Source organism: Sinocyclocheilus rhinocerous, unplaced genomic scaffold (assembly GCF_001515625.1).
Source record: "Sinocyclocheilus rhinocerous isolate Xijiao unplaced genomic scaffold, SAMN03320098_v1.1 scaffold563, whole genome shotgun sequence".
Classification (NCBI taxonomy): domain Eukaryota; kingdom Metazoa; phylum Chordata; class Actinopteri; order Cypriniformes; family Cyprinidae; genus Sinocyclocheilus; species Sinocyclocheilus rhinocerous.
Genome location: NW_015643175.1, coordinates 47,769 through 61,056, shown reverse-complemented (window position 1 = coordinate 61,056; position 13,288 = coordinate 47,769). Strand labels below are relative to the sequence as shown.

The following is a 13,288-nucleotide window of genomic DNA, read 5'->3' as shown; positions in this document are numbered from 1 at the left end:
AGCTTGCAACACTCCAAAGAGAAAGGAAAACTTGAAATCGCATCATATGACCCCTTTAAACCAGCTTTAGATGGTTTGCTGGCTTTAGTAGATGGTCTTACAGCCTAGCTGGTGTTCAGCTAACTGTTCGCAACGTATATTAGGCTGTTTTTCTTTCAGCATAAACCAAATCTAAAATAAATTATCATGCATTTGTTTTTACTGATAAATCCAAATAAACTATCTAAATAAAACAGACATGTCAAGCAAATAACTTAAATGTTTTTTCTGCAAATATAGCAATGTCTACCCACACTGATTTCCACTATAGGAATGAAAGGATTGGAAAGAAAAAAAAATCTTCTCTCCAGGTCATCAGGACCTCTGAGAAATGAAGGCAGGCTGTAAAACACTTAGACAGAACCCAGGACTGGCCTTGCGGGGAAGATACTGAGCAAGACGGATATATAGCTCTAGGAATTTAATTGATAAAGTGCCCTAGAAATCCACCAAATCACTCAAAATATAATGTATAGTACTAAAACATAGCACAGGTGACAAAAGTATGCATTTTACAACACAGTTTCTGTTTGTTTTTTTACTGAACCTTAAGTCATGTTCGGTTTATTCTTAAACTTACAGATACAGGAAATGTATTCTGTTTACTTATTCCCTGGACTTTCTGCATCACTGGTCTGGATAACCGTGAAAAGTCATCCATTAATGAAACGCATATGTGTAGTTGACGCACACATCGCATATCTCTTTTTTTTTTACCTTTCAGATTTTAGGATAAACTTTATGCATAAAGTATATCTGAGGTACTAATAACTAATTCACATTTCTTTTTTTTCTTTTTTTGCCAATATGTCTTGCGATATGATAAAGGAATTAATAAAAGTACAAACATTACATAGTTTTTAAATATGAAGTCATAAAAAGTTAATGCATTATATTTATAATGCATTAACTTTTTATCGCAAAAATCCACTTTAAAATAGTGTTAAATGGAGTATAGCATGTCAACTACCAAAAGTATTTCATGAAATATCATGCGTCAACTACCAATTTATTCAATTTCTGCATATGAAATATATTGTCATAATCTTTTTGTATTCTATCTATTTGTTTTCTTTTTATTTATTATATTATTTAAAAAACCCTTGCTACGTGTACTGCGTTAAGCTAACTGAGACTTGTTATAGCACTTGCATATCATTGCTCTTTTGTTGATTTTGATTGCTTCCATTGTCCTCATTTGTAAGTCGCTTTGGATAAAAGCGTCTGCTAAATGACTAAATGTAAATGTAAACACATGTTGGAGTTCCTTAAACCTATAATTAATAGTTGGGGTAACAAGGGTGAAGCTGAATCAACTTTATACTTTGTCTAACCAATACGTTTTTAGTCAGGCCAACAAGACAAGAAAGTTGTGCCAACCTAAATCCTAAATAAAGTTGATACAACATAAAATTAGTGAGACCAACAAACGTTTAGTTGTTTAAACTAAGCATTTTGTTGAATACATTTATAATTATAAGTTGTGCAAACTAAATAAAAATTGACTAAAGTTAGCATCTTGTTGAATTAATTATATTAACAAGATAATATAGATAAGATATATCTATATTGATAATTGCTATATATTTTCAGTATATCCAGTGACATTGTGAATCCATAAAGCAGAATCTGGCCTGTCTGTTTCTAACCACACAGTCCAAAAGGACACTGTGACTCTGATTTGACTGAGAGAAGGTAACATTGTGCCTTTTGTATTTTTGGTCATATGATCAGCATTTCATCCTGTTTTTCATGCCGTTCACCTCTTTGTGTTCAGTGAATAACACTGCTGCCCTCCTGCCCCAGTATCCTCTGCCAGTTTTGTGGAGTTGAGCCTCGGGGGCGACACTGTACTGTTGACACAGAGAACGGGAGCGAGGAACAAGAGAGAGATAAACAAAGCATCCGAGCGTGACATGTGAAAACTCTTTTGCAAAGGAAACCACAATAGGGTCTTGAGCGCTGAGAGAGGAAGTTTAATATTCAGACTGTGGTAAACACAGCAGACGTGTGAGCTGAGTTTGTGAGACTTAAAGGAGCAGTTCATCCAAAAATGAAGGATTTGTCATTATTTACTCATCCTCGTGTTATAGAGAAAAACCATGGGGATTTTCTGAACTATACACACAAATATGTTAATAATTCAGTATTACCATCCAATACCATGGTACTATACCACAGTGTTTTTGTGTTTTTAAAGGGTCATCATCACCTGGTTGTTGTAAAGCAATGTCACCGCACTCAACACAAAGTTTTTGGTGTTACTGTTAAGTCACTTATCAACTGATATGTAACGAGAAGATGAACTGTTTACTGCATCAGCTGACACACATAACTGCACACTTCCCAGCATGACCTGCAAAAGCTGTTGCCCTTTTAAGAGCACGCGCCTCGGTTCCGATGAGTCTTTAAATTGCACAGCAGCAAAACTTTGCCTTTGCATGCGAACGGATCCATTGCTAAGAACGTTAGATATAAAAATCGTTCTTTTCTGCTGTCTAAGAAAACCCAAGTTACTGCTAAGAAAAAAAAAACGACTTATTGTGGCATCATTAATAGCCTATGCATGTCTGTTATGACACCTGAGAAGCAATTGGGGGTCTATTAAAACACAGAACCACTATGACACACTCAGACAACGTTTGCTCCATCACAGTAATCTCCGTTAAAAGGCGTAAAAAAAGGGAGCCCAACATAATCGGACGATTTTCAAAATGCGAGATCTTCTCAAAGTCGCGCGACATATTAAAAAAGCACCTGCGCTGCGAGTTTTTCCCAAATGTAGCAGTCTAAAATGCTTTAAAATTAAATAATTATGTTAAGTCAAACAATATTTTGCCAGGGGGAGCAAATCTCATCACTTATTTTCAGGCTCCTCTCAGCAGCTGAGCACAAAGACTCGGTTTGTCCGATAGTAACCCCGCGAAGGGAGGAGGGGAGGGGGTGCTGGATGGATAAATATAGTTCTGTATACTCGGTCATCATAACATCTTGCTTTTGAATGAAAATATTCATGCATTATACATTTTATTCGACGTTTCTTTCCCGAAGTCTATTCTTTCTTTGGCTTGCCATTGCGCGATAGCCTATCAGGCTACATATTAAACCAGTATAATATTCTGAATATTTTACAGTTTGTTTGATACCTTTAGATCAAATGGTGTTGTCGTTTAATGGATTTATATTATTGCATACATTAAAAGTTGTAAAATTATGATAAAAAACATAAAATTGTAATTCCAAAAACGGAGTGTCACGTAGTTAAATTGTTTAATTAATTTAAATGGTTAAATTTTTTTTTAATTCCTAGAAATTAAGCCTTGTGCAACATAAAGGGCATATATTTATGTCTATCTGAGTTAGTTTGGGCTCAAAACATAAAAGCCGCAAAGAGTTTAATTGGCAAAAAACCCGAATGTCTAATGAATGTCAAACGTCAAACTAATTTTACCGCCGTATTAAACCAAGTGTATGCCTATCTATCAAGTAAACGCTCGTGTAATGGCGTTATTACTCTAGGAACGCGTAAAGAGCAACTTCCGCGACGCCTCAGCTCAGAGCGCGAGCAGCAGCCAGAAACTGGGGGAAAGGGCACGTGACGTCCCTCGCGACTGCGGCGTTTACATGCTCTTTAAAACTATGCATTCACCAAACACAACCAGCTAGTTCCTGGTGTGCCTCTGTATTGAATTCAGGCCAGTTAACACAGCTAGTTGGAGGAAGAGCGCTTATTGGCCAGCTGCAGGTGATGCTGAAAATTTTACGTCATGATAGAAGCACAGATACAGTTACACAGAAAAACAACACTGAAATGCCATTCAAAATATTTCATTTTATTTTATTTTATTATACTTTATTTTATGCTGGAGTCTTTCATCAGTGATCAGCAGGCTATGTTTGTGGGGTAAAACAGCATTTCTGTCCATGACCTGCTCACATAGGGAAGATTTCATGGTAATATTCTTCCACCAGAGGGATTCTCAAAGTTATAGCTTCAGCTGAAGTATCTGCCACATAGGGCCTACTGATTCTGTGTAGCATCGATCAGATCTGTCATGTTACATGGCCTTCAGGAGATCAAGGGATATTTGTTAAAAAATATATTTGTGCATCCTTAAAACATTATACAGTAACACTAAAAAGTATTTAGATAGATATAGATTTCGATATAGATAAAGACACTTAAGTTCAGATAAACTATTATAGTTTTTAATTAAATTTTATTATTATTATTATTATTATTATTATTATCTTATTTGTTTTGTAATTATGTTGTGTGTTTGTTTATTATTTTTTTAAACATATAGTGTTTTATTAAGTTTTAATTTTTAGTTTTATTTATTTTAGTATCGACTTGTTGCAACTAGCTGAAGTAAAATACGTTTTTTTTTTTTTTTATTGTTTCCGATAATGTTCATTTCAAGTAATGATTTTAATGATAATAACCCTGCTTAAAGGCAGAGTAAGCGATTTCTGGTAGCCACATCACGAGACGAGTAGACACGCCCCTTATTGCTGATTGGCTACAAGTTTGTTTTGCTATTCGGCCCGAATCAGTTTTCTAAAGTGTTTTTGAAAAATCACATACCCTGCCTTTAAGTCAGACCTCAAAGTCTGATTGTCATTGCATTAGATATGAAATCAAAATTTAAAAAAGTGTCATGCTGCTGTCACAAAACTGTTTGTTGTAACATGAAAAACGTTTATTTACTGTTTTGTAATTTTAAATGTATTTTGAAATGTTTTGCTGTGAAAAGTGCAAAAAAAGTGTAAAATTTGCATTTACATTTACATTTAGCAGATGCTTTTTTGTTCAACGCAACTTCCAAATGAGGACAATGGAAGCAATCAAAACCAACAAAAGAGCAATGATATGTAAGTGCTGTGACACGTCTTGGTTAGTTTAATGCAGTACACATAGCAAGGGTTTTTTGTTTATAAAATAAAGTAATGTGATTAAATTGAGGCAAATAGATAATGATCATGTTGAGATACAGTAACTTATTGTTTATGTTAGTTTTTCTTTCTTTCTTTCTTTCTTTCTTTCTTTCTTTCTAGCTAAATCTGGCCTTAATGTACTATGATTTTACCATGTGAATATTTTACCAATACAAATATGAATTAAGAGATTACTATTATGCAAAATACTTTTTTAATAATAAAAACACAGTTTGATAAGTCTTACGCAATCTGGAGGTTATTATTTTCTCTTTTTTTCCACTTTCAAACCTTCCATTTTTGGCTTATAACACCACATTCCCTTTTAACCTTGCACCACATACTTCAGATGATAACAGAGAGTGACTTTAAAACAGTGGCTAAACTGACAGAAGTGAAGTCTGACAGCCTCTGTATGGCATGTGTGCTCTCTGAAGGCCTAGCAGCTGGTGTCAGACAGAGAGGGACATTCATAGGGAAAACAGCTGTCATGAACACCCTGCATGTGATTGCCCTGCTCTGCCTTTTTGCCAACCTCATCAGTGTGGGTTTTGAGGCCGGAGGGCTGGTGTAGGGCCCCTCGACAGGGCCCAAAAGTGCTGACTGCATGCACACTTCAACTGCAGCCTTTCCTGGATTCCAACTTATTGTTTAGAGAGAGATACAGTACGGCTTATGAGCAGTGGTCAGCATTGCTTTTGATTTATGAATAAGAATATTATCCTGTACTTCAAAAATGGGCTAGTCATGCAATTCTATCTGAAGTATGCATGCAAGCAGGAACCTCCAAGTGTGTCATTTTTAGCTTTTAAAATAGACTACTTTCTCTTAACCAAACTAATATGCAATAGATATAAAAATGTGATTCTAAAAGTCACACAGCTCTATTTATGATTTTATGGGTTCTTTATGTGTTTATTTGGAAAATATAACCTAACAAAATCTTGGATGATGGATTGTTCGGTATATGGTTATCCAAATTTTGTCACGTGGCATTTTAGGTTCATCAGTGTGGTTCCTACAGTTCCATGTGATGTATTTGGATGAAATCTATGTGTAAGTGTCACTTCACGTGAACCTCATCAACTTCATGTGAATCTAAGCATTGCTCAAACCAGACAAACATCGCTGAACATACATTACTGCTTGAACCTTTGATTCCCTTGTGTTCAGGTTTTCGTGATGCCACAAAGTTCACCATCTGTTTGTGTGGGTTTGTGTTTTACAGTGAAGTCAAACGTAGAGGTACTAACATTTATGATGTAGTATATTGGTAAATAGTCTTAAAAAATTTCAGCTGGATGTTCAAAACCAGTAGGTCCTTATATATATATATATATTAGTGCTGTCAAACGATTAATTGCGATTAATCGCATCCAAAATAAAAGCTTTTCTTTACATAATATATGTATGTGTACTGTCAGGCCCGGATTGGCTAATCGGGAGCACTGGAAGGATTCCCGGTGGGCCGGTCTATCTTTTTGGCCACGAGGGCCGATGTTGTCATGCCACTGGGTTGAAATACATTGAAATCATGAAAACAGAATACATTAAAAGTATATAAAATGTATACATAATTTAATACAATTTTAAAACCCTCAGGTCTACCTTTGCCAATAGTTGCATTTTCCTTGCTCAAGTCTCTATCAGCATTGCAAATCTTGACATTGGAATTTTTGCCCATTTCGTTCCAGCATTGCTCAAACTCAATCAGACTTAATGGGAACTGAATGTGAACCATAGCTTTTATGTCATTCCACAGATCATAGTCTGGACTTTGACTGGGTCGCTCCAGAACATTCCTCTTTTAGGATTGAAGGCGTTTCTCTGGTCATCGTCCAGTTGAGATTTGAACAAAACTCATCTTCCGAGTCCCAGAGCTCATGCAGACTGAAGCATATTCTCTTGAGGGAGTTTTTTTTTTCAGTACGTTTTGTACTCGAACATTTTTCCTAACATCCTTCTTCTTTCCTCAGAGAAGAATTCCCGAAGCATGATGCTGTCAGTGCTATTGCATGACTGTAGGGATGGTGTTTCTACAGTCATACACTCTATTAGATTAGATCTCACAGAATTGAGGCTCAAACGTTCAGTTTTAGGCTGATCAGATCATAAAATCGAGAGTCTCCCATGTGTTCGGCCAAACTCCAGCTGAGATGTAATATGAGTTCTCACAAAGGCTTTCTGTGATTCAAGCCAGCTATTGTGTCATTACAGTTTTTCTCAACTGTGTCATGATTGTGGGTCTCTTAGGGCTTAACTTTATCACACATTTCTTAAAAAACAATAATTATTATATAATCAACTCTGAAATATGCTGTTGGTGATTAAGAGACAATATGATGAGCTTATGTTTGCTCAGATACGCAATGTCAATTCAATACTAAGTCTGTGCATATTTCGTAAAAGAGCCTTGGATATTATTATATATTCTTTATAAAGTCCAGGAAGTGACACAGACTTTTCACGAAAAGACCTGAGATTACATGATCATACCTGGAAATATTAGACCTGGCATTGTTGTTCAGATGAAGTGGGAGCTGTTGACTCATCAGAGCAATTTACTGACCTTGAAAAGACCTTGAAGGTTAGTGCGAGGAGACCAAAATAACACATAAATCGATACCCTCTGTGTGAGCAGACACTGGTGTGAAGCTGCACTATATGTGAGCTGTGTTTGGATGGATGTATGGGAGGGGTTGGGTCATACAGTACATGTGCACACGTGACAGACTGAACTCAGCATCCCCCTCGGACACCCAAATTTGGTATCTTCCCATTTATCTAAATAACCCACCAAATCGTCAATGAAGGCAGCTGGTGCATACAATTATGCATTCGTGAGGGTCCTAGCAAAACTAACATCTTTTACAATAATTACTTTTTTTTGCTTTCAAAGACAGTGTTAATGTTTCCATACCTCAAACATAGCTTTGATGCATGCATAAAAATATATTTTTTATGCCCAGTAGGAGTAAAGGTCGTTTTTCCTGTCTTTACTAGATCAGAAGTCAATAGCTGGGCAGTGGTTCATTCAACAGGGAATAGGAAGGGAGATTCTGGAAGATATTTTGAGTAAGGGATTTATCGGCGATAAACAGGAAGTCATGTGAAACGTGCCTTTTGCATTATACTAAAAAAGAGATATGAGAATACATTTCATGCATTTACATGCAATCACACAGTCTGACATTAAGCATCCTAAATATGAACAATTCTCTTCTTCATAAGGTTGAAGTTCTTATCTGTTGCATATTGCTGTATGCTTTTAGGGTTTACATAAGGAAATTAACATATCCTTCAAAATTCAACATAAACAACATCTTGACACTGGATTTAATTTGCTGTAGGAACAATGTGTTCCTGGCCGAAATGTTTTTTTTTTTAACCTTCAAAATTGCTTTCACCAGCACTGAACTAAAAATACAGACAATTGCGCCATTTAGTGGTTGTAATGACCTAAAACAACATGCCATATATGCCAAAACTGAACGTGCATTGCGCTTGGTTCGGTTCATTTAGCAGTTTTCCAAACCATCGCACGCTTGTTCAATCTAAAAAAAATTCTCAAGGAAATAAGAATGAATTTGGATTTCGAAATAGTCCAAAGTAGACACGTGACTGTAACTGCACCAGCATTATTGTTAACACTAAGCTTAGCAACCATATACAAGCAAAGCATGATGAGCTCAAAAGAAATATCTAGGCCTACATATAACACGCCTATAGTTTATAGTCCGAAGAAGTCACTCGCAGTTTATACATTATTAACTTAATAATGATTCCTGTCTGGTCAAGTTTGTGCTAAAGCTTCAAAACCGCCGTCTGTCATGCTAGTTCATTGCTTTAAACAAGTTAAATGTTGTTTTGCAAAGAACTTGATTCTAACAAAGAATGTTTTGCTCATTTTTGACGTTCACTTTAATAAATCTATGTTCATGCTCAACATCAACACAATGTGGCCATACCAACATGATTAGTTTTTCACAAATATCTTTAGTTTAGATCAAAGCAGGCTTAAAAGCTGGAAAAACATCATCAATGCATTTAAACGTAAAAAGCATTTTACCACATCCATTTGAAAGACTATACCTTTGTGATTTTAGGTAATAAAAAGTTAACTTTGCACATTATGTACAATACAAACCATAAGCACATTATCAGTGGTGTTAACATTTACAGCACATCATAAATACAGCGCAAACTGTAATATATCAAACATGAACAAGACACAAAAATAAAACTGTATAGTTAAGTTATTGTAGTCTTTTATATACATTCATTAGATCTTATTCACGAAACAGCCAGAGCTTTGTGCACATTTTATGAATTTCAAGCAAAGCTTATTATTTCTGTCACTATTATTTAAAATTATTTAGCTCCTTATTTCCTGACATTGCTTCATGACACTTATTCATCTGACAGCACACGTTTAAAATCTGGCTACAAGTTTGTTGGCTCAGATGTGTTATTACAGTAAAATGTACATTCAATTCAACTTTTGAAGTCAATCTCCCTTACAAAAGTTCAAACTGAAATACACTTTCATACAGAAGGAGAAGTGCTGGCTATGTTCAAAAAACACAGAATACACATGTTCATGTAATCCCTGTTGAAAAAACCAGCATATGCTGGTTAGGTATGTTTTGAAGCTGGGATGCTGGTTTAAGCTGGTCCTGCTGGTTTAAGCTGGTCCTTTGCTGGTTTATGCTGGTCCTTTGCTGGTTTATGCTGGTCATGTGCTGGTCTTAAGCTGGTCGGACCAGTTTAGGACCAGCACATGACCAGCATAAACCAGCAAAGGACCAGCTTAAACCAGCATCCCAGCTTCAAAACATACCTAACCAGCATATGTTGGTTTTTTTCAACAGGGATACAAAGAAAACAGCTGTCAAATTGTGCAGGACACACTCGACAGTCCAATTCTACTGAAATAAATGAATCACAAGCATGAATTTTAGCATCATTTTAGCATTATTCTTTCTTTTTTTTTTTTTACAAAACTGAATCAAATAATTTGTATTTCCTAGATAATCATGCAACATGATGAAGTGATGAATCTGTAGTGTAGCATACCATGTTTTAAATGTTTATCATTGCATAATATGTACTATGCTGTGTTGTATTTCAAGAAAAAAAGAAGGCAGTATGCAGTATATACTAGGCAGCATGCATTGAGTAGTATGCTAGACTACACTGAAAACATTCACAGTTCTCCACTTGGAGGCAGTATTACTTCATCATGCTACAGGTTTGAGTGCATTTAGTCTCAATGCACACTCTGAAATGTACAGTACGTTGTTTATACAAAACCTGTGGATGTATTCACTTTGTTTTAGGTCTGTAATGGAGCACCTCTAACAGAACCACAATCCGATGCACGTCTGGTCTGGCCCTTTAGCTGAGCTGCTCGGTTGCGAATGTGGGCTCTCTGTGAAGACAGAGTTTAGTCGCTGCTGTGCTTTCGTCTTTGACCTCCACCTGACACTGCAGGGACTTGGTGCTCTTGCGGTTGCTGCGGCACGGGTCGTCGCCGTGGACGCTGGTGTCGATGCGGGACAGGGTGCACATGCTGCTCTGGTTGCGTGGGTGGAGACGGGTGGGACGGAGCTCGAGTTCATCGTAGCTGGATACCTGGATGAAGGGACACCACCTGAAGGCTCGTTTGAAACCGGCCCTAAATCTGGAGGTTTGGAAAAAATGATCTTCTCATTGAAATGCATTACATGTTCATCTCAAAATATTTTAATTAATATAATTGTAATTCTTAATAATAACTTCATAATGAGCTAGGATAATAGATCTTGTATGTATATGAATTATGTAGATGGTCCAAAATTAATATTGGCCAGCACTAGTAAGTACAGTGAGTAAAAAGGTTTGGCAAGTAAACAAGACCAAGTTACTCGCCAAGGTTCTGCAAGAATATATAAAGCAGAACTCTAAGAATGATACTTTTTAATATTCAAATAATAAAGATTACAAATTTATAATATATGTTTTTTTTATTTTTTACAAATAAAATATATTCATAATTTAAAACAGTATATTAAATATATTATTAAAAATAACATTAATATTTTATATTTCAGTATATTAACATTATATATTGGTATATTTAATATTACTATATTAACAATATATTTAAATAATTAAATAATTAAAAAAATATATGTAAAAAATATGTATTGTAATATGTATTTTAATAAAATATTTTTAAAACGTTATTATTATTATTATTATTATTATTATTATTATTATTATTATTATTATTATTATTATTATTATTATTATTATTATTATTATTATTATTATTATTATTATTATTATTATTTAATTTATTAATGCATAAATACATTATATATATATATATATATATATATGTGTGTGTGTGTGTGTGTGTGTGTGTGTTAAATAAGACCAACGTACTTGCCAGTAACTACTACTTTCAGAACTATTTTTTAGATTTTATATTCAAAATAACAATACTTTTTATGTGCAAATAATATTTTACAAATATTTATAAAATATATGTGTATTTCTAAAAAAGAAAGAAAGAAAGAACTTTCTTTTATGGCCAGAACATTTTCTCCATTGGTAGATGTGGTAAAAAGTTAATCTTGGACCTTGATTGTATATTAGTAGATGAGTGTTTCATTACCTGCCATTCAGACAGCAGTAAATGATGGGGTTGTACATGGTAGAGCTCATGGCCAACCACAACACAGACAGATAGACCTGCTGGATGGACTTCCACTTGTTCAGACGCTTGTTTACGCCCGTCACGATGAAATAGACGTGATAGGGCAACCAGCAGAGGGCAAATGTCACCACCACCACGATCATCATCTTCACCACCTGAGGAGAGAGCGAGAGATCATTTAGAGTCACAACATGAAGCATATGCCAGCAAAACATATGAGTTTCGGGTTCTTGTGTTCTGGAAGAAAACAGCACCAGGGAAAGTCACGGCTCAGCTCGCAGTCTGTTTGAAGTCTCCATCTGCCGACTCATAGCCATCTACTGCCATTGTTCAGCGAACAAAAACTCAAACCTGAAAACTGATAATGAATGATGAGAGGAAACGTGTTGGGTGGTGATTTGGCACCACACTGAAAGCTTTTGCACCGGTCATCAGACATGTGAGTCAACCTCAGTTTTTATCATGAAAGAGCAGGAGGAACATCACCAGAAGAAATTATAGTGTGCCGAAAAGTACATAATCGCATGTTTCATATGTAAATGGCACCAAAGGAGGATACTGTGTTTTGATTTGTTGTTACTGGCATCAGGTGGAGAGAATGGAGCAGACTGTTCAGGGGTCCAGGAGTCATTTGTTCTTGTTACACTGAACCAGCAGCATCTGGCCCGCGTTTCAGCGCATTCTAGAAAGTACAAGGCACAAAGTGCTCACTAATTAGACAGGAAGAGACTATTTCAGTATTTCAGACCGAAATATGAGTATGAAATATGACCACATTTTTTCATTGTTTCATTGTCAAATAGAAAGTTAAAAATAAATTTTTTTTTGTAACATTATAAATTTCTTTGCTATCATTTTTCATCAATTTAATGCATTCTTGCTGAATCCAAGTATAATAAATAAATAAATAAAAGACATCTTACAGATCCCAAACTGTTGAATGGTAGTGTGTATTGTATTAGTGTGTATTAGCATATTTGCATATCTTTCATTTTAAAGTTTTGGTAATTTTGTTGTGTTTTTAGATAGATAGATAGATAGATAGATAGATGATAGAACTACAACAGAAGATACAGACAGATAGATAGATAGATAGATGACAGAACTACAACAGAAGATACAGACAGACAGACAAACAGATAGACAGATAGATAGATAGATAGAACTACAACAGAAGATAGATAGATAGATAGATAGATAGATAGATAGATAGATAGAACTACAACAGAAGATATAGATAGATAGATAGATAGATAGATAGAGCTACAACAGAAGATATAGATAGATAGAACTACAACAGAAGATATATTGATAGATAGATTGACAGACAGATAGACAGACAGACAGACTGTAGATAGATCGATGATAGAACTACAACAGAAGATACAGACAGACAGACAGACAGACAGACAGCTAGATAGATAGATAGATAGATCTACAACAGAAGATACAGACAGACAGACAGACAGACAGATAGATAGATAGATGATAGATCTACAACAGAAGATACAGACAGACAGACAGACAGACAGATAGATAGATAGATGATAGATCTACAACAGAAGATACAGACAGACAGACAGACAGACAGATAGATAGATAGATAGA

The 13,288-nt window shown here is 35.3% G+C and overlaps 1 protein-coding gene across 1 annotated transcript in view; it reads right to left on the bottom strand.

The window, feature by feature from the left end:
• Positions 1 to 10,049: 10,049 nt before the first annotated feature.
• Positions 10,050 to 13,288, bottom strand: part of LOC107757062 (neuromedin-K receptor-like) — a 22,554-nt gene continuing 19,315 nt past the window's right edge. Inside the window, exons 5-6 of the mRNA XM_016574432.1 lie at positions 11,639 to 11,835; positions 10,050 to 10,660 (exon numbers count right to left, since the gene is read on the bottom strand). Of these exons, the coding sequence (XP_016429918.1) occupies positions 10,375 to 10,660; positions 11,639 to 11,835 (483 nt within the window). The 3' untranslated portion in view covers positions 10,050 to 10,374. The remainder of the gene's footprint in view (positions 10,661 to 11,638; positions 11,836 to 13,288) is intronic.